Raw genomic sequence first — 18,964 nt, 5'->3', positions numbered from 1 at the left:
ATGGATGACCCTGTGAGCCCGATGTGTTGTGGACTTGGAGTCCTGCTGTGCCAGCGGGTGGGGGGTGACTATGGCATGCTCTTCTGAATCAGATGAACAAGTGACAGATAACATCGATGTTAAAAATAAGAACCCCCTAGCAGAAAAATAACTGAATTCTGCTGGAGAGCACATAAGACCGTGTAGAACTTATTAATCGTTATATACTCTACTGTTTGGTTTCATATGATTACATTGTTATGTAGAACTTATTAATCGTTATATACTCTACTGCTGGAGAAAAAGTAGGATGCTACAGTCATCCAAATTAATGTGAAGAACCTCACCGGATATGACTTCTTCCTTGCAAATCTTTGTGATATGATGAAGAGGATCATTAATTGATTCAAATTATTTGTATTGAGCATGTGCAGGTACGCTTGTCATAATTAAAATGGAATAGTGAGAGATCGGATATCATATTTTTGCTACTACAAAGAGGTGCAAGCAAAAATATGATATGCAAGATTTTTGAAACGATTTATAATTTAAGATGGAGGGAGTGCACAGCATGAATGGCACATTACTCTCCAAGAAATTTCCTATACATGTGCTAGTATTTTAGGGTTTATGATAGAAAAAACCCACAAGTTATAAGAAACTTTTTTTTATTTTTGAGACGAAGATAAGAAACTATTTTAAATTTAAAAATTGAAACCAGAGTTTGGCAGATTTTAGCCCATCTACTCATGCGCCGCCTTTTCTTGTCTGTGCCACGTTGCCACGGCGCAGCCAATCAGTAGTATTATTATCTCAATTCACAAGTCAACTCAAACCCCGGATTCCGACCCCGCGAGGCCATCGCGATCGCGGAAATGGGTGGCGCTGGCGCCGGCGGGGAGGCGGAGGCGTCCTCGCCTCTCCTCCTGCCCCGCTCCGCTCCACGCCCCGCGGTCGGTGTGGAGGTGCGGCGTCAGGTGGGGCTCGCGGCGCCGCTGGTGGCGTGCAGCCTGCTGCAGTACAGCCTGCAGGTGGTTTCCGTCATGTTCGCCGGACACCTAGGGGAACTCTCCCTCTCCAGCGCCTCGGTCGCCGCCTCCTTCGCTAACGTCACCGGCTTCAGCGTCCTGGTACGTGCAGTGGTAACCTCGCCTGACTCAGTCATTTGTTATGTACTACTGTTTCTCTGTTTGTTCATCAAGTCCGAAAAGCAGGGGGGAATCGGAACATGTACGCTGTAGGAGGTAGTTGTTTAAGGAATTTATAACCAAAATTGGTACGAGTTCTGTAAATACTTTCTCAATTCATTGCTCCAATTAATGTCCAACATGCTCCATAATTGTGCTTACTAGAAGAGCGGCGTATGAGTTTTGACTTGTTGCCCAGTGGCCACTGCTATGCTGCGTGATGCCTACTGTGCTATCAGTAAATTAATTGGAATTTCGTGCTACTCTTTTCCATGTCAAGTTGGGTATGGGAAGCGCGTTGGATACCTTTTGTGGACAATCATACGGAGCAAGACAATATGACATGCTGGGGACACACATGCAGAGGGCGATAATTGTTCTTATGCTTACTGGTGTTCCTCTGGCCTTTGTTTTGGCCTTCGCTGGCCAAATCCTTATCGCTCTTGGTCAAAATCCTGAGATATCATCTGAAGCTGGACTGTATGCTCAGTGGTTGATTCCTGGTCTTTTCGCATATGGTTTGCTTCAGTGCCTTACCAGATTCCTGCAGACCCAAAATATTGTCCAGATATTGGTAGCTTGCTCTGGACTTACTTTGCTACTTCACGTTATGCTATGCTGGTTGCTGGTTCAAATTTTTGGCATTGGCCACAAAGGCGCAGCTTTGGCAACCTCGATATCTTACTGGTTCAATGTGGCATTGCTAGTGGTGTATGTGAAAGTCTCTGAAGCTGGCAGAAGAAGTTGGCATGGATGGTCAAGGGAAGCACTAAAGTTAAAGGATGCCAAAGTATATCTAAAGCTAGCAATTCCATCAACCTTTATGACCTGGTAAGCCTGATATGGGGCACCATGTGAAAAACTTGTATTTCAATAAGTCTTGATTGTTAACATTATGGTTTGGCAAAGAAGTAATGTGTACCTTTACCTACTTTCTGCATGGAACTGGTAATTTGACTTGCAAGATAGCTCAGCTTGGAGTATTGGGCATTTGAGATGGTGGTTCTCCTAGCGGGATTTCTTCCAGATCCAAAACTGGAAACTTCTATTTTGTCAGTCAGGTAAGCAAATGAAACTTGAAATACCTCCTCCCTTTCAGTAATCAGAAATTATATTAAACTGATCAATCTTTTACTCAATCCATCCCAAATTGTAAGTCGTTTGACTTTTTTAATATCAAGTTTGACCACTCGTCTTATTCAAAGTTTTGTACAAAATATCACTTTTTTTTTGTTGTGTATTGGTTTATTAATAAAAGTTCTTCAAAATTGACTTAAAATTTGACTATATTTGCACAATTTTTTTGAATAAGACGAGTGGTCGAACTTGGGGTAAAAAAGTCAAACGACTTACAATTTGGGATGGAGGGAGTAGATCTGATGTTGTTCTGTAACATGGCTGATCACTCTGCAGTTGCATTGGTTTCCTTTCTCATGTCTTGAGATAGCCATGTCTTGTCATCAACCATGCATTAGTAATGAGATGCTTTCAAGTGGTTGATGTGAAGTAACTTTGACTCTTTTGCAGCCTAAACACAATGTGGATGGTCTATACAATTCCAAGTGGCCTCAGCAGTGCAATAAGGTCAGAGGAGCATAAATTCGAAGTGCCCCCTCCTTTTTGTTCTGTGATAAAAGAAACTTGTGGTTAACTAGTTTTTGCCCATGGTTCTTTGTTTCTTTGCAGTATTAGAGTGTCCAATGAACTAGGTGCTGGGAACCCACATGCAGCACGGCTATCAGTTTATGTTTCAGGAATCATGTGCCTAGCTGAGGGCCTTTTTGTAGCTATCATCACAGTATTAGTGCGAGATGTCTGGGGTTATTTGTACAGCAATGAAGAAGACGTAGTGAAGCATGTATCGATTATGATGCCAATTCTTGCTACTTCTGACTTCATGGATGGAACACAATGCACGCTATCAGGTTTGGGATAATTCCATTGTCTAGTATGCAGCATTTGCATCACATAGTGCTTCTGCTCCCTGTTGGGAAATTCATATACACATACTGTAATCAGAATATCATTATTGCAAAGTTGCTTAGCTTTATTTTGTTTGATCACTTGATCAGTTGGTCTTGGTGTTGGTTTGCTTGCCTCATTATGGTGTCATCGATACATGTACATTAATTGCCTTTGCTATGCCGGCTGAGCAGGTTATGTAGAAAATTATCACATATCCAACATGCCCAGTGCTCTCATAAGTCATAATCTCATAATAGAAAAAAAAAAAGATCCAATGTGTTTGGCATTGCATGCTACAAGTAAGAGGGTTTCACCAGTAAGCCATACAATCCCCAAACCTATTGTTTTTTCTAGGTATCATTCATTCCTTTACCTGCCACTTTGTTCAAAAAAATTTATTCCTTTACCAAAGAAGAGCGGCACAAGTATTATGTACAGGAGTTGTAGTTCCTGAATCAGACTTGTCAGTGATTTTATCATGACACTCCATAATCATAATATCAGTAATCCTTTGTCTAACTGATCCTGGCTGACATATGTTCATTATCTGCCTGTTGCTTTTAAGGCGCGGCTCGAGGATGTGGCTGGCAGAAAGTATGCTCGGTTATCAATCTGTTTGCTTACTATGCTATTGGTCTCCCTTCAGCTGTTACTTTTGCATTTATTCTGAATATTGGTGGTAAGGTAGGTTCGACTGTTTACTTTTATGTAATTATGACAAGATATATATTGATATGTGTTCCCTTCCTGTGCCAGGGCCTTTGGCTGGGAATCATATGTGCTATGGCAGTGCAAATATTTGCTTTGGTCGTGATGATGCTTCGAACCAACTGGAATGAAGAGGTACACCCTTAAACTTCTTGTGCTACAATCAACAGAATGCATGCTCTCTAGTTTCTACTGATGGAATTGGATCGTAGTTGTGAGAGGGGGCAGCCTGGGCAAGGGACTGTACACATGGAGCAGGTTTGCATCAATTGGGAACATAATGCAAAACAAAATTTATCACTATAGATTGCTGGGATTTCTTCTCTCTAAGAAATAATATTGCAATTATTCTTTCTCTAAGTTACTTTCACAAACTAATCCATGGCAATCATTAGTCATCTGTATATCACCTTGGCATGATAAGGAGGCCTATTTAGAACAAATTTGTTGAATGTATATTGCAAAATGCATGTGGCACCTAAGTTCTAAAATTTGCTTGAAGCATTGCCCTCACTCCACTAAAGATAGGCACAGGCCTACACGTGCATAGCACCTTGCTTCAATTTTCATCGTTACTAGTTTAACCTGGAGCTAACTATATTTGTCCAAGAGATATATACTAGTAGATTCACTTTAAATTCCTGGGACATGCGACTAACTACCACTACTACACGTGGGCGGCCACCTCTAATCAAAGTGGGTATTATAATACCCTATAAGGATTTAAGGCGTCACTTACCAATCATACTTTCCTGTGCTTTGTTGATGTGAATGCTGAATCACTATGTTCTCTAATTGCTAAAACTAACGACTCTTTCACATCTTTTACTGTTCTAGGCTGAAAAGGCCCAAGCTAGAGTTCAGTTTTCAGACGGCAGCATTACATTGATCTGAATGTCGTCAGTTGTGATTATACCACCCTTAAAGGTAGCTGTTTTCTTTTATATAATTGATACTTTTCAGCATTTGAGAATTGTTTTCTGTGTAGTCGATAGAATGAAAACACTTCAACACGAAATATTACATGGCTAGCCATGACTAACTCATGTCACACATCTATTTTGCATAAGTTCACAATCCGCAGTTCATAAAAGATGTGCACTGCAGAGGAACTTTCCAAACAAAGTTTGCCAATTTTGGCTTTGGTGGGAGTAGATGGAAGAAAATCCAGGAAAACAGAAATTGAAGTCATAAAAACATGTAAAATATAGCAGCAACAAGGCTTTTCTTTATGTCTCCCCCCTCTTTCCCAGATCGTATAGTTATGGTTCACGATTATTTAAAGGCAGACAGTACACATCATTAATTTACTATTATGATGCATTGTTTTACCTAACCCATTGTCCTTTCCTTAAGGAGGTTACTCTGCTAGTGTAGCTTCGATCTTAAAGAAAGCATTCAAGCATCTGATGTAACAGTCCATCATGCTTTAGTTGTTGATACGGATCTCTCGGTTATACATATAGAATGAAAAGGAGAAAGATTTAGGCAAAAAAAATTGAGAAGGTGCACCATTTCACTATAATATGCCCACGTTCTTTGGGAGCTGTATTGTGGACTTTTGTTTAATAAAGGTGGGATTTTTGTGTTTCAACAACGCAATGAAATCACCGACCCTGTGTATTCCCACACATTTTACTGAACCAAAAATAATAAGAAAATGATGTGCTACCTGACCAAAGAATTTTGAAGAGAATTCTTGAAACATCACTGTTTTGAGTGATAATGATAGGGCCACAGTACTGGTGTGAAGTAGTATGAACAATGTAACCTTAGATATATATTTGTCTCACACGTTCGTCCCCCCTGCTGCACAGAAGTCTCCAGCACGTAAAGCAGTATCCAAGTCAGAGCTTCCAATGGATAGCATCATTACCAACCTTGGATAACATACAGGACAAAAAACAACATGCACAAATTACCTGCCCTAATCGATAGCCTCCAAAAGCTGCATTTGCTCTAATGCTTAGGTCTATCTCAAAATATTGTCAAAGGGGTGAACCTGACAAAAGCAGAGACAACGATCTCTGACCAAGAAAGTTGCATATTGGTGAATTCGTATTTTCAACGAGTGCATTCATTTTCAGTTGAACAGCTGCATTTCGTTCTGAGGACCATTGTGTTTTTGGCCAAACAGACAACGATGCTTTTGCTGATGTTCTCCATTGCCGTCATTTAGCCATCCTAATTCCTAACTCAGGATTTCAGATTCAACTTGTAGTGAAATAATGAAGCTCCAGCCTTTATATGCATAAAAAGTTAGAGCATACATTATAGCGGAAACACAGTTTTTCTTGAATGTACAGGTGACTGGAATAGTTGATCTTGTAGTTGTAGCTCTACATGAGTCCTTGGGTTCAAGGCAGTACGCAGCAGCTCCAAGCTTGACGCCCTGGATCTGGTAGGACTGAACTATCATCCTAAAAGCAGGGTACTTGGCTTACATGTGAGTTCTTGGAGTACGTTTCTTTGTGGCTTCTGCAGCTCAATGATGGCATCGTGAAAGGCGAGGAAGCAACAGAAGTTTGGTAGCTCTGGAAGTGGAGGGTGTCGTGGACGCTGAGCTGTTTCCAGATCTGAAATACTCCACCATGCTGACCGTCTGGGTTAATCATTCTCATCTGAAATATATTTACTACCCCATCCATTCCAAATCATTACTCATTTGACTTTTATAAATCCCTAGTTTTTATAATCTCTCTTAGACATAGAGTATATTTTTTTGCTATATGCTACTTGGAAATGCCAAAGATGGAGCAATCAAACTTTCCTGCGACGCTTCAGGAGTTGCATCGCCAGGGATGATGCTTCTTGCTTCAGGATGCTGCCATGGTCGGTTGCGTGGGCGTTTTCCGGAGCTGATCGATGGCATGCTATCTCGTCTGATTGTCACGTTTTTGTAGGAGTAGATAATAATCTCTGGTTGGCTCAGAGGGAAAAGAAATGACTCCCCTTTCGGTTGGTTTACGGTCTTGTCAATGGTGATACCCTTCTTTTCCGTGTGGGAAACAGTTGGGCAACCACTGCACCTTGTTGGGTCGTCCATGGCGGCTTGTTTAAGACCTCTTCCTTGGTCCGTAGACGGTAGGGTAGCTAGCTAGGGTCGGCCATGTTTAGCAAATATATAGACAAGCAGGTTTTACTCGTTGCAAACTGGCTTCTCGGAGAAACAGAGGAAGACAGGGGGGTTGGTGGTGCGTTAAGCTAACGACTGTGCTAGCGAGGACTTGAAGCATCATGCTGCTTTCAGATAAAGCGATGGCCTCCTAAACTTTTTTTTTTTTTGGAAAGATCCTCTCCTAAACAAACTGTCATATGCCTCCATTGCTGAGGATGATGTCAACAGAACAGGACATGACATATGTGGTGGTCACATTGGCACATTTGCAAGCCTAGCTACTGGGAATCTTGAAGGGAAAAATTTGCCTGCCAATGGCAGTCATGATCACATCGCACCACACCCTACATGGGCAGGTGATGGGCTTTATGGACAAATAATTTACCTTTTCCTCGTGTTGGTCTTTACCGACAATCAATCATTTACAGTGTGTAAATTAACCTTGGACACGACCGGACCTTGTTTTTGTTCCTCTCCTCCTTTACCAAAAAAAAAAGAAAAAAAAACAATGAAAGAAATGAATCATGCCACAGCGTGGTGAGGAAGAGAGAGAAAAGGAAAAGAGAAAACAAGTATAGAACAAAAATCCAAAAAAAAAAAAAGAAGAAGAAGACATGGTGTGAACTGTGAAGTGAGCCTGCCTATCTACCAACCAGCTGACTGACGCTGAAGCTGAAGCTGCAGGCCGCAGCAGCAGAGCAGCTAGCTCCATTGCAATGCAAGAAGCCAGCCCAATCTCTGAAGTGAAACCTGCAGCAGGATCAGTCATGGCGACGGCAAGAGATCTCGTGCCTGCTCCAGCGTCCTTGTGAATCTGGTGAGGTTGAGCCTGACGTTCTGCTTGTCCAGGTACACCGTCTTGATGGCGTCCCAGCCCTTCTTGTGCACGTCGTAGGGGTGCTTCAGGTAGAAATGGTCCTCCGGGTAGAGGTCCCTGAGCGAGCTCTCCTCCAGCGACACGTTGTACTCCATGTAGGTGACGTCCATGTCCCTGGCGGGGTCCTTGAAGGTGACCCTGGTGAGCCACTCCAGCCCGCCGAACGGCACCACCTGCACCAGCACGGCGCGGCTGGGCAGGAACACCATGTTGGTGAGCCCGGCGCCGTGCACGCCCATCATGACGTCCGCCGAGTTCACCAGCCGCGCGAAGTTTGGCATGTCCGTGTGGTTGTCCGGCTCGGCGATCCGCACGTCGAACTTGGCCGCCGCGGCGGCGCGCGCCATGGCGCGCTCGTTCACGAACCGGCGCGAGCTCTTGCGGGAGATGATGAGGAGCCTGGGCCGGTCCTTGCGCCGGGGCGCCCCCGACCGCGACGCCACGGCGCGTTCCAGCTTGAACGCGCGGCGGAGCACGCGCTTGAAGTCGGCCACCGTCTCGCCACCGGGGGACCGCGACGCGTCGATGCCCATGGCGCGGTGGAAGGTGGAGCCGATGACGATCCGCGGGAAGCAGTGCACCTCGCGGTCGTTGTTCACGTCGATGACGTCGTAGCGGGAGAGCTGGCGGAAGAGGGGCTTGAACTTGTCGGCCCACCAGTCCTTGATGTCGGCGAGCAGGAACTGGACCTCCCCGCCGAAGTGGTGCGTGGACGCGAAGAGCGGCACCAGCACGTCGGCGTAGTCGTGGTAGAGGTTGCCCGCGAACCCGCCGCTGGAGAAGAGGAAACCCGGGACGGAGTGGTTCCGCGTGCAGAGCGGCGGGACGACGGTGCCGTTGGGGGAGCCGGGACCGAAGGGGACGAGCGTGAACTCGCGGACGTCGTCCATGGCCACCGGGTCGTGCAGGCGCGCGTACGGCTTGGTCTTCCACTCGCGGGACAGAGGGCTGATGTAGATCCGCGAGTGGTTGCCGTCCACGCGGATGTCGCCCACGGCGGCGCACCGCTCGGAGCGCTTGCTGGTGTTGTAGCAGGTCGGGCGGGACGGGTCGAAGTCCTCCTCGCCGATGGGGCCTGAGAGCTTGTACCGCGTGCTGTCGTAGTCCTCGTCCACCTCCACTACCTCCAGCTCCTCCGCCGGCTTGGCTGCAGTGGCAGTGGAATGAGTGAGTGAGTCGGGGTGGGGTCAGGGTTGGAGGAGAAGGCAAGAGCAGGCGGCGACGTACGGAAGGGGTTGGAGCAGTATCGCGCCTTGATGTAGGTGAGGACGCAGAGGGAGACGAGCATGGTGACGACCATGGCGGCGTTGCCCATCCGGCGCGGCTCCTGCCGGCCCCTCGGCTGCTTCATGGTCATGGCGGCAAGGCACCCCTGCCCGCTCCGGCCCGCTGGATCTGGAGGCGAGCGAGCTGCAGTAGATGATCGAGAGGGTATTAAAGGAAGGAGCAGGGGTTGCCGGGGTTGGGTTCGTCGATGGCGACCCCGCGGCGAGCAACCAGAAACGAGTTGGTGGGTGGTTGACGCCCGATGGTGCGCGGGGGTGGGGGTGCCCGGACCGGACCGGACGGATGGGATGGGGCCTGCCCACAGCCGCGGCAACCACTAACTACGGCAGCTACGCTACAGCCGACGCGCCGGCCCCCAGCGCAGCGCAGCGTACCAACCCAACCCCAACCCCAACCCCAACCCCGCGTGCGCGTCCGGTGAAGGAACGGTAAAGGCCGCAGCCGGGAACGTGGAACACGGCCACTTTCCAGTCTTCTCGTCCGACAGTGCGATGGCCGATGGGTTTGTTAAAACCTGGCCCTGGCGATGGAACCGGGGAAACGATGCCGGGCAGGGCAGGGCAATAGGGCATCCAGTGCAGGTGCAGAGCGGGCAGGGCATCCAGTGCGGAGCGCAGGCCGCATTCGACTTCGACACACAAACAGTAGCCAAGTAGTGTCGTTCCTGGGCGCGGACAGCCAGCGACTCCACTGTCCACGGACATGGTCATGGCGTCATGCACGTCGCGTCACCACTCACCACCGCTGTTTGGGCCGCCGGACAGGACTTGGCAGCGACACGCAGGCAGAAAGGCGGCTTGTGCGTGCGTTGCCGCGCGGCGAGATTGCACAGCAATGCACACACGGCGTCCTCCCGTGGCTGCACGTGCAGAGCTGCGGCCTTGGCGATGCCTTGCAAACGCCGAAACCCAACGGGACGGAATGGACGATTTATTTTATTTATTATCAAGACCCATCCACATCTCGTGCAGTCTTGTAGTACAAACAACGCTCGGTCCCAATCTATCCACACAAGAGACAGCTGAATCCGAAGCGTAACAGGAATGCAGCTAGCTCCCGTTCACTCTCGTTTTATCCTGTATCCAGTGGAGCACCTACCATGTCATTCTCACACCTTGTTTAGTTCACCTTAAAAACCAAAAACTTTTTTCAAAATTTTTCGTCACATCGAATCTTACGGCACATACATAGAGCATTAAATATAGATGAAAATAAAAACTAATTACACAGTTTACCTATAAATCGCGAGATGAATCTTTTAAGCCTAGTTACTCCATAATTGAATAATGTTTGTCAAATAAAAACAAAAGTGCTACAGTTCCGAAAATAAACAAAGTCTCAGTCTCACTTTAACACGGCTTGAACCTTAAATGACCACTGATACTGTTGCGTGATGTCGAGTCAGAGCTAGATCCTATGAAGCTTAAAATAATAATGATTTCATTGGTAGTTTATTATGATTCAAAAATACTACCTTTGCTGGCCGTTTGCCTCGCCTCGCCTGTTTGCCTGGTAAGTTTAGCAATAAAATACTTGCCAAGGAAGGTGAGCCAAATCCGCTCTCCTGCCCGAGCAAGGTTGGCTCTCCTCCACTCGAGCTACCGTGCTCAGTGCAACAGGAGAGGTGAGCAATGACAAAGGAAGCAAATAACCTTGGAAGATAGCTTTACAAGCAGGCTAGGCTAGACGGGGTGAGGGGAACGAGCTAGGTAAGGCGTTGTTTACTTTCTGAAAAATTTTGTAAAATTTTTTAATTCTTGGTCACATCAAATTTTACGATATATGTATGGAGCATTAAATATAAATTAAAAATAGCTAATTGTATAGTTTGCTTGTAATTTGCGATGCGATTCTTTTGATCCATAATTGGACCATATTTGTTAAATACAAACGAAAGTGCTATACTGTCTATTTGAAAAAAATAACGAAATAAGACTGGTTTGTTCGTTTGGCGATAAACTATGACAGAAAGTAAAGTATTGTTGGCTGATTTATTATAAGAGAAAAATACCGCTGAATAACTAATAGATTCAGCTAAACGAACTAGGCGCTTCCGTGTTCTAGAAACACCCATGGTCCACGGGACTCTAGATGCTCTCCAAGTCGATGTCATCTCATCTCATCAATCAACTGGCCACACCGCGGCTGTTCGATCACTCATCCAGTTTTGGACTGAATCAGGGCTTGTTTAGTTAACACCCAAAAACCAAAAACTTTTCAGGATTTCTCGTCATATCGAAATTTACGTCACATGCATGGAGTATTAAATATAGATAAAAATAAAAACTAATTGCATATTTTGTCTGTAAATCGTGAGACGAATCTTTTAAGTCTAATTACTTTACGATTGAACAATATTTATTAAATAAAAACAAAAATTCTACATTGTTAAAATCTTAAAAAAATGGATGTAAACAGGGCCGGTGAAAGATAGGAGCACTCACACCAAGGACGGATGCAGGCAGCTTGAACCTGTCGTGCCGTACGTACCCATATGGGAAGCGGAGGTACAAACGTCACTTTCACGTGCTCGCTGCCCCGACGCTGGAATGGAATTACTCCTCCCTCTGCGGCTGAAGTTTACTAGCGTTTTTAAACTTGCATCATGGGCAGTCAACACACACAATTACCATCACATTCCAACGCCATGTATGTGTTAAGGTGCAAGTTTGCAGATCCATATGACATTGTCATACAAGCAAGTTCAGGGCACAAATATCATAAATTAAGAGTTGGGAATTAGAGTGACATCATCGTATAGGTTAGAGGATTCAAATATCGAAATTTTAGACTTAGGGACCTCAATGATACCGTTGTGCAAGTTTAGGTACTGCTTGTGATTTTTTTTACTCCATAATATAATCTAAAGCTATAGTCAACATCACACTTTGATTGCTAGTTTCTCCTAGAATATATAATTTACGTTAATAAAATGTTTGATTGATAGAAAATATTTCTAAATACAAATCTTATTAGTAACTTTTATAAACTAGTATATTTATTTTCATACGATCAGACTAATTATTAATTAAAGATAATAAATTCTAAATTTTAAAATAAATATACTCCCTCCATTTCGAATAACAGTATATTTTTTTCATACAATCGTCATTCTGATTTTACTAGCATAATTTCTACAATATATCTAGACATAATGCATATCTAAATAATACTTTCTCTGTTCCAAATTATAAGTTGTCTTGACTTTTTTTTGTTACATTCGTTTTGTTATGCATCTACATATAATAATATGTCTAGATACATAGCAAATTGAATGAAACAAAAAAGTCAGAATGACTTATATTTTGGAACAACGGAGAGTGTAAAAATTAAAACCATTTATAATTTGATGAAATGGAGGGAGTGCATATATACCTTATATTTTGAGATATAAACGGGTTAGGTACGCAGGAGCTTTTATAATTAAACACTTGGAGAAACAAAGTGGATATGGACCATTCCGGCGCTAGCTAGCTGCCTGCCCTGCATGCCGAGCACAAATAGGAAGTGTTGCTTCCGATGCAAACAAGCTCCCCTGCCTGCTTGGTGCTTGCATCGCATCGATCGCACTCAGCAAGTCGCACGCACCAATGCACCATGTGTGGTCTGGTGGAATTGAAATTAAAGCAAAAGCAAAGCAACGTTGCTTCAGACACCACCGTACCCCCGGCCCAGCTTTAGGAATCAGCTAGGAATACGACGTCGTCTCGTCCATGTCCATGGCCATACAACAATAATCCACACCGACCGATCGACCGCTAGCTGAATTGCGTTAGGTCTTGTCTCGCCTGCCTGCCTTCCGTCCTTCCCATGCATGATCATTGCTCCATTGCATGAGAAGAGAGCGAGGTCGTCCTGCTCGTCAGTCACACGTACTGCTGCTCGCTCGCTAGCTAGCTAGCTTTTTTAGTTTGTTGAGAGAGAGAGTCAGTTTAGTAGCTATTACTTACGAGTAGTACCATATATAGGAGGAGGAGTACTTAACAGGTGGTCTAGCTAGGTAGCTAGCTAGTAGGACTGTAGAGTAGATATTAGAGGACGTGCTTTCCCGTTCCCATTTTGTCTGGACCAGGCCAGCAGCCAGCTGATGAATATAGGCGAGGAAGAGGCCAAAGGAACGATTTTTTTTTTAATGTGTGACCGCCCGGCCGAACATTCACTTTCAAGCCCATCAATCATGACTCGTGCATGGTCTAAGGAGATGTTAAAGTCGATATTATAGCATTCTCGTTTTATTTGATAATTATTATTCAATCATAAACTAATTAGACTTAAAAAATTTATGGTGTTAAAAATAAAAGATGGAACCAAACACATCCTAACAAACAAACAAACTGATATGTCAAAAAGAAATAAACTGATGAACACAAATTTGTCATGCAAGATCGTTACTAATGAGCGTAATTTGATTAGGTTTCTTATGGTGAAATTTGCTTACCTACATTGAGTAATTGATTTGACATGAACACCCACATCTTTTTTTTTATTGAAATTAATTTATTTTAAAATTTAATAAGTACTATTCCTTCGTGTATGTGCCTGCGGTGGTACACAGATTCATGTCTACAAAATTGATCCCCGCTCGCCGCTGCATTGGTACTCAATCCAACTAGAAATACAAGTTCATTGTAGTGTTAGTAAAACGCTTTTCTAGAGGAACTTTTGGTTACATGGCACCCCTTTTGTCAAATGTTTCATGTGTGAACAGTAGGATATAACTGTTCATGACATGAAAATACATCAGCGGCAGATGACGTTCGCTACATGGTTAGTGGATGATTGGAGGCTGAAGTGAAAAAAAAACGGATGTTGCTGGTATCCAGTTAACAAAGAGTAGGGAATAATTAGGTGGAACTTTGGATGATAAATTCAGTGTTAAATCTGTATACATGCTATAACCTCTAATGATGTAGTTCAATATCATAAGAAAAATTGGAAAGGCAAAGTTCCAACAAAAATTAAAATCTTTATGTGGATGATCTTAAACAATGCAATTCTCACAAAAGATAATATGATCAAAAGAAATTGGCCAGGCTCTTCTAGTAATGCTAATTTATGTCGTAAATAAATCCATATTATTTTACTTACCTATAGTCAAAGTTGTGCGAAAAATGTGAAGTAGATTTGGGTCTGTTTGGATCCACTCCTCTAAATTTTAGAACTAAAGTCTATAGGTAGGTGGTCTAAAGATGGCTCTAAATTTTATTTTACCTTTATATGAGAGCTTTAGATCTCAAAACTGAGCTAAAGTGCTCTAATGTTTTTAAAGTTTTAAAGTTTAAAAGAGGAGATCAAACATGACCTTTGACTCGCAAATAAATCTATATTATTTGTATTTCTATGGCGTTTGCTTTTTTAAAAAGTGGACATTGAATGTGGCGCTTGCATGCGGCCAATTTCTCAACCCTTTCCTTTGCTACATTCCTTAATGGGCCTTGTACCTTCGGCCCTTTTACAAACTTTGCTCTAAAATAAAAAAAAGGGTACAGAATGAGTTTTTCTAAATTTATTCATGGTATTTTTTTTTACTTGAAATTAAGTACAAAATGATTTTTGGTCGACTTTTGTCAAGCAGCAACGTTTTATTGCACGAGGTCATCAAGACATATGATTGTCTTTGTGCGCTCGTGTTTGGTAATCGATGACACCTAGGTTCATGTTTAATGGAACTATGAAAGTTCCAGTGCCTTTCTTAAAAAAAAAAATAGAAATCCAACCCTACTAAAAAAAGTTTTTTTTGCCTAAAGCTAAAGTACATATTGAGATTTGTTATTTTATATACATATATTTATCTTTCTTTTTTAAAACGACATCTATTTATTTATTGCAGGCTTTCCGCAGTCAACAGCGTGTCGATGCAAGAGGTCAACAAAGAAATTGACCTCTGTTACAACTTACACGTGTTCTTATTATTATTCAACGCAATCCTCATTAATCTAAAGAACTACTACTCGTATGCATGCACACAGGTTGCAGCAGGTCAACGAGAAGTTGAGCCGCTGTTTTCTGAGAAATTGATGAGCTCTACACACTGATTTGTCATAGAAGCTTCCAAGATTCAGAGGCAGGGGGCGGATCAGTCAGTCGGCGAGTGACGGGAACACCCAAACCGGTGGCGGCCACTTCCAGAGCAGGTCCCTGGCGGCGCCGCGCGGCGGCCGGTAGCTCCCGTCGGTCAGGTCCAGCACGCCCACGTCCGGCGCCACCTCGTGGCATCGGTTGTGCGACCACGGTCCGTCGTCGGTGAAGTAGACGCAGTCACTCCTCACCCCGGCGTCGTCCGCGGGGACGCACAGCGACACGCTCTTCCCGAGGAACAGCGCGCGCCCTCCCAGGACGACGCGGCCGTCCGCCCGCGCCCATCGGCCGGCGGCGGCCGTCCACTCGAAGAGCTCGGCGCCCGTGGTGGTGTACTCCACGTGCTCCGGCCGGGGCTCCCACGCGTACCGCGCGTGCGCCGCCTCACGGAGCCGGTGCACCTGCAGCAGGCACCCCGGCGAGAGCTCCACGAGGTACTTGCGGCACGCCGCCGACATGGCGCACGCGCGGGCCGTGCAGACGCACGACGGCGCGACCGCCCTGGGCGCCGTGGCGGCGTCCGTGTCCCAAGCGTCGACGCGGCCCGCGGCGTCCATCGTGTACACTGGCTGATGGTCACGCCGGGCGGAGGACGACGACGCGCGCACCGCGTCCACCCAGCACCGCCCGGGCGCGTCGGCGTCGAGCAGCGCCCACTCCGCGTCCCCGGCACGCGCGACGGCGAGGCGGCCCAGGGGCTGGCAGATGAGCAGCACAGCGTACCCGCCCCAGGAGGAGGCCGAGGTGCCACACCTCCGCGGTGCCGACACGACGACAGCCTTCTCGTACACCTCGAACCGGAGCCTGTCGGGCGCGAGCGTCTCCGGCGGTACCAGCGTCTCCTCCTCGCCGCAGCCGCCGTCGAAGAAGGAGAACCGCAGGCCGTAGCTCTCGACGCGGCCGTCCGCGCCACGGCGTGCGTCGACGAACGGGAGCGTGGCGGCGGGCGGGAGGCGGAGCTGCGCGCCCGTAACCGGGTTCAGAAGGCTCAGCTCCGAGCAGGCATCGGCGGTGACGAGCCACCCGTCCGGCGACGAGCCGACGCAGAGGCGTTCACGGGCGGCCGGCGCCGGCTGACGGATCGCGTACGCCCGGTCCTCCGCCAGGCTCAGGAACCGCACCACCGTGAGCTTGGCGCAGCTCCCGTCGTTGTCGTCGACGCTGTCAACCCGCGCGGTCGGGTTGAAGGGGAGCATGAGCCACGGGGACAGCGCGGCGTGCTGAATCCCCGCGGCGGTGTGGGCCGACTGCCAGGCGGTGCAGACGGCAGGGAAGCGGACGCGGTCCGGCACGGGGAGGCGGGCGAGCACGGACTCGAGGAGGTCCCGCGGGAGGTCGGCCCACCCGCCGGCCACGCCCACGGCGAGCTTGCTCATCGACATTAGAGGAAGAAGAGGATGGCGTGGAGTGATCAGGTTGGCGATTGGCACTTATTTATTACTGTACTTAAAAATGGCCGCCGCCGCCCGCGCCCGGCCGCCGTGCATATGTGAGCATGTCTCGGTGTTCCGGCGTGCCGCGCCCGTGTATTTGGACGGTGTTGCAGGCGCCCGCCGATACGGCGAAGTCGCTGAGACCTCTCTGACCAGGCAGCAGAGAGAGAGGAGGTTTTGAATTGGATTGGGCAGGACGTACGGGACCGACGGGATATGTACGGCGGGAAACTATGGGCGTGCTTGTTTTTTTAAGGCCCTATTTAGTTTCCTACCTAAAAAAATTTTTTCATCCATCCCATCGAATCTTTAGACACATGTATGGAACATTAAATATAGATAAAAAAATAAACTAATTACACAGTTTAGTTGAGAATCGCGAGACGAATCTTTTAAGCCTAGGTACTCCATGATTAGCCTTAAGTGCTACAGTAACCCACATATGCTAATGACAGATTAATTATGCTTAATAAATTTGTCTTGCAGTTTCCTGACAAGCTATGTAATTTATTTTTTTATTAGTTTCTAAAAACCTCTCCCGATATCCTTCCGACACATCCGATATGACATCCAAAAAAATTTTCATCCCGGCCTTTAGAAATGGCTGGCCGTCTGCTGTGGCTGGCCTAGTAGGACAACAAATATAAAATGAATGCATGACATACATGCTAAGCGAACTGGGCCTTATTTAGTTCGCGCCGAAATCTAATTTTTTTTCAAAATTTCTCGTCACATCGAATCTTTCGGCACATGTATGAAACACTAAATATAGACGAAAATATAAACTAATTATACAGTTTGCCTATAAATCGTGTGACGAATCTTTTGACCCTAGTTAGTATATGATTAGATAAAATTTGCCTCAAACAAACGAAAGTGCTACCGTAGCGAAATCCAAAAAGATTTCGCATCTAAAAAAAGCCCTGGTTGAGCTAGCGGTGCAGGTGCTACTGCGCATTTTGAATCCCGGCCCAAACCAAACGCAAACGGATCGAGCAAAATTCCAACCGTTTTCAATCTATGCCTTAGGCCTTGTTTAGTTCACCCCGAAATTCAAAAAGTTTTTAAGATTTCCTGTCACATCGAATCTTGCGGCACATGCATGAAACATTAAATATAGAAAAAAACAAAAACTAATCACACAGTTTAACTGGAAATCACGAGATGAATCTTTTGAGCCTAGTTAGTCCATGATTAGATAATATTTGTCAAATAAAAACGAAAATGCTACAGTACCGAAATCCGAAATTTTTTCGGAACTAAACAAGGCCTTATATAAAACTAGTAGTGTGCCCGTGCGTTGCTACGGGTTAACTAAATTTTTACACTAAAAACACACGATCACACGATAAGATAATAATACTGTAGAAATACATACCAACATCAAAGTGACATTTTATCTAAAAGATTCTTAATAAAGACCCGTGTGTTGTAGTAAGTAGTTTAGCTTTCTTATGCGATGGCTTCCCCAGTCATAACATAGGCAGAGATAAATGCCCCCAGCAGACAATACCATGATATTTTCCGTGTTTAGGACTGAATTTCTCCTATAATTTTCATAGTAAGCCAATAGCTGTATAAAAAATAAATCATGTCACATCCTTTGGCCATAGTCAGATGAATTACCGATACACCCACCTAGCATCCCAACCCACTTGGGTTGTCATCTAGGACAATGGCAGTTGGTAGCATGACAACGATGTGCAGAACGATATCTATCCACTTCATTGCCTATTTGATCTCGTGAATTCAAACCAATATCTAAAAAGTGATTTTCATTTTATTATTAGATTACTTTACAATTCTTTTTTTATTCCTAATACAAGATGTAGATGTACTAAAGCACATGCTATTTCTCCAGAGTAAGAAGAGCTTTCTGTACTAAACAAAGATTGCAGTAATAAACAGATCAAATGTTTCAGATGAACGTACAATTACAAAGAATGCAGATAGACCGCTCTTCTATGCCAATGCTGCTGAGATGGAGAAGACCCATGTCTATGTGGACTGTGGTGCACGAGGTAGTACATTGGTGGTTTCTGGTTTCCGATAAAACTGCAGCTCCGAAAAAGCAATCATGCTGCTACAAAAGCATAGTAATAGCAGCATAACAAGATCTCATGTTTTTTCCAGCAGTTGTTTAGTCTTGCGGTTATTTATGTGAATGTAATAAAATAACTTTGATAAAATAACAAAGCATGCGAGAAAGCTAGAGTTTACTACTTGCAGGTTCATAGGCCAAACTGAGCTTAGTTAATATAATTATTTATCAGCACAAAAAGAAAAATTGTCTTGTTTTCAAATGCACATCTACAAATCGATTTAAATATGT

General features: G+C 45.2%; 4 protein-coding genes across 23 annotated transcripts in view; 2 read left to right on the top strand and 2 right to left on the bottom strand.

The window, feature by feature from the left end:
• LOC110431236 overlaps nucleotides 1–350 on the top strand; it is a 37,955-nt gene extending 37,605 nt beyond the window's left edge. For both annotated transcript variants that reach the window (XM_021450078.1, XM_021450077.1), the window contains exon 15: nucleotides 1–350. This exon is cut by the window's left edge. In XM_021450078.1, the coding sequence (XP_021305753.1) occupies nucleotides 1–8 (8 nt within the window). In that variant the 3' untranslated portion in view covers nucleotides 9–350.
• On the top strand, nucleotides 770–15,083 carry LOC8064958 (protein DETOXIFICATION 16). 18 transcript variants are annotated; one of them, XR_002448619.1, is made up of 10 exons: nucleotides 772–1,121; nucleotides 1,447–1,997; nucleotides 2,141–2,227; nucleotides 2,694–2,750; nucleotides 2,853–3,091; nucleotides 3,697–3,815; nucleotides 3,888–3,974; nucleotides 4,677–4,766; nucleotides 6,177–6,240; nucleotides 6,324–7,222. XR_002448619.1 is itself a non-coding variant. In XM_021450086.1 (9 exons), the coding sequence occupies exons 1-8, from the start codon at nucleotides 855–857 to the stop codon at nucleotides 4,731–4,733; spliced, it is 1,464 nt and encodes a 487-aa protein (XP_021305761.1). In that variant the 5' UTR covers nucleotides 772–854; the 3' UTR covers nucleotides 4,734–4,766; nucleotides 14,952–15,083. The 18 variants fall into 18 exon arrangements, 9 of the variants coding, with proteins under 9 accessions (XP_021305763.1, XP_021305761.1, XP_021305760.1 ...); XR_002448616.1 differs by having other exon boundaries at nucleotides 6,171–6,240; XR_002448618.1 differs by having other exon boundaries at nucleotides 6,146–6,240.
• Nucleotides 7,327–9,372, bottom strand: LOC8064957 (protein O-linked-mannose beta-1,4-N-acetylglucosaminyltransferase 2). 2 transcript variants are annotated; one of them, XR_002448625.1, is made up of 3 exons: nucleotides 9,062–9,372; nucleotides 7,611–8,981; nucleotides 7,327–7,436 (listed from the first exon to the last, which is right to left on the bottom strand). XR_002448625.1 is itself a non-coding variant. In XM_002437514.2 (2 exons), exons 1-2 carry the CDS (start codon nucleotides 9,189–9,191, stop codon nucleotides 7,723–7,725), a joined length of 1,389 nt encoding a protein of 462 aa, XP_002437559.1. In that variant the 5' UTR covers nucleotides 9,192–9,372; the 3' UTR covers nucleotides 7,361–7,722. The 2 variants fall into 2 exon arrangements, 1 of the variants encoding a protein (XP_002437559.1); XM_002437514.2 differs by having other exon boundaries at nucleotides 7,361–8,981.
• On the bottom strand, nucleotides 15,009–16,972 carry LOC8065594. The gene has a single exon (XM_002437513.2). The coding sequence runs from the start codon at nucleotides 16,579–16,581 to the stop codon at nucleotides 15,202–15,204; it is 1,380 nt and encodes a 459-aa protein (XP_002437558.1). The 5' UTR covers nucleotides 16,582–16,972; the 3' UTR covers nucleotides 15,009–15,201.

This window comes from Sorghum bicolor, chromosome 10 (assembly GCF_000003195.3).
Source record: "Sorghum bicolor cultivar BTx623 chromosome 10, Sorghum_bicolor_NCBIv3, whole genome shotgun sequence".
NCBI lineage: Eukaryota > Viridiplantae > Streptophyta > Magnoliopsida > Poales > Poaceae > Sorghum > Sorghum bicolor.
Note: the sequence above shows the minus strand (reverse complement) of the source record. Positions and strands in the feature narration are given on the sequence as shown.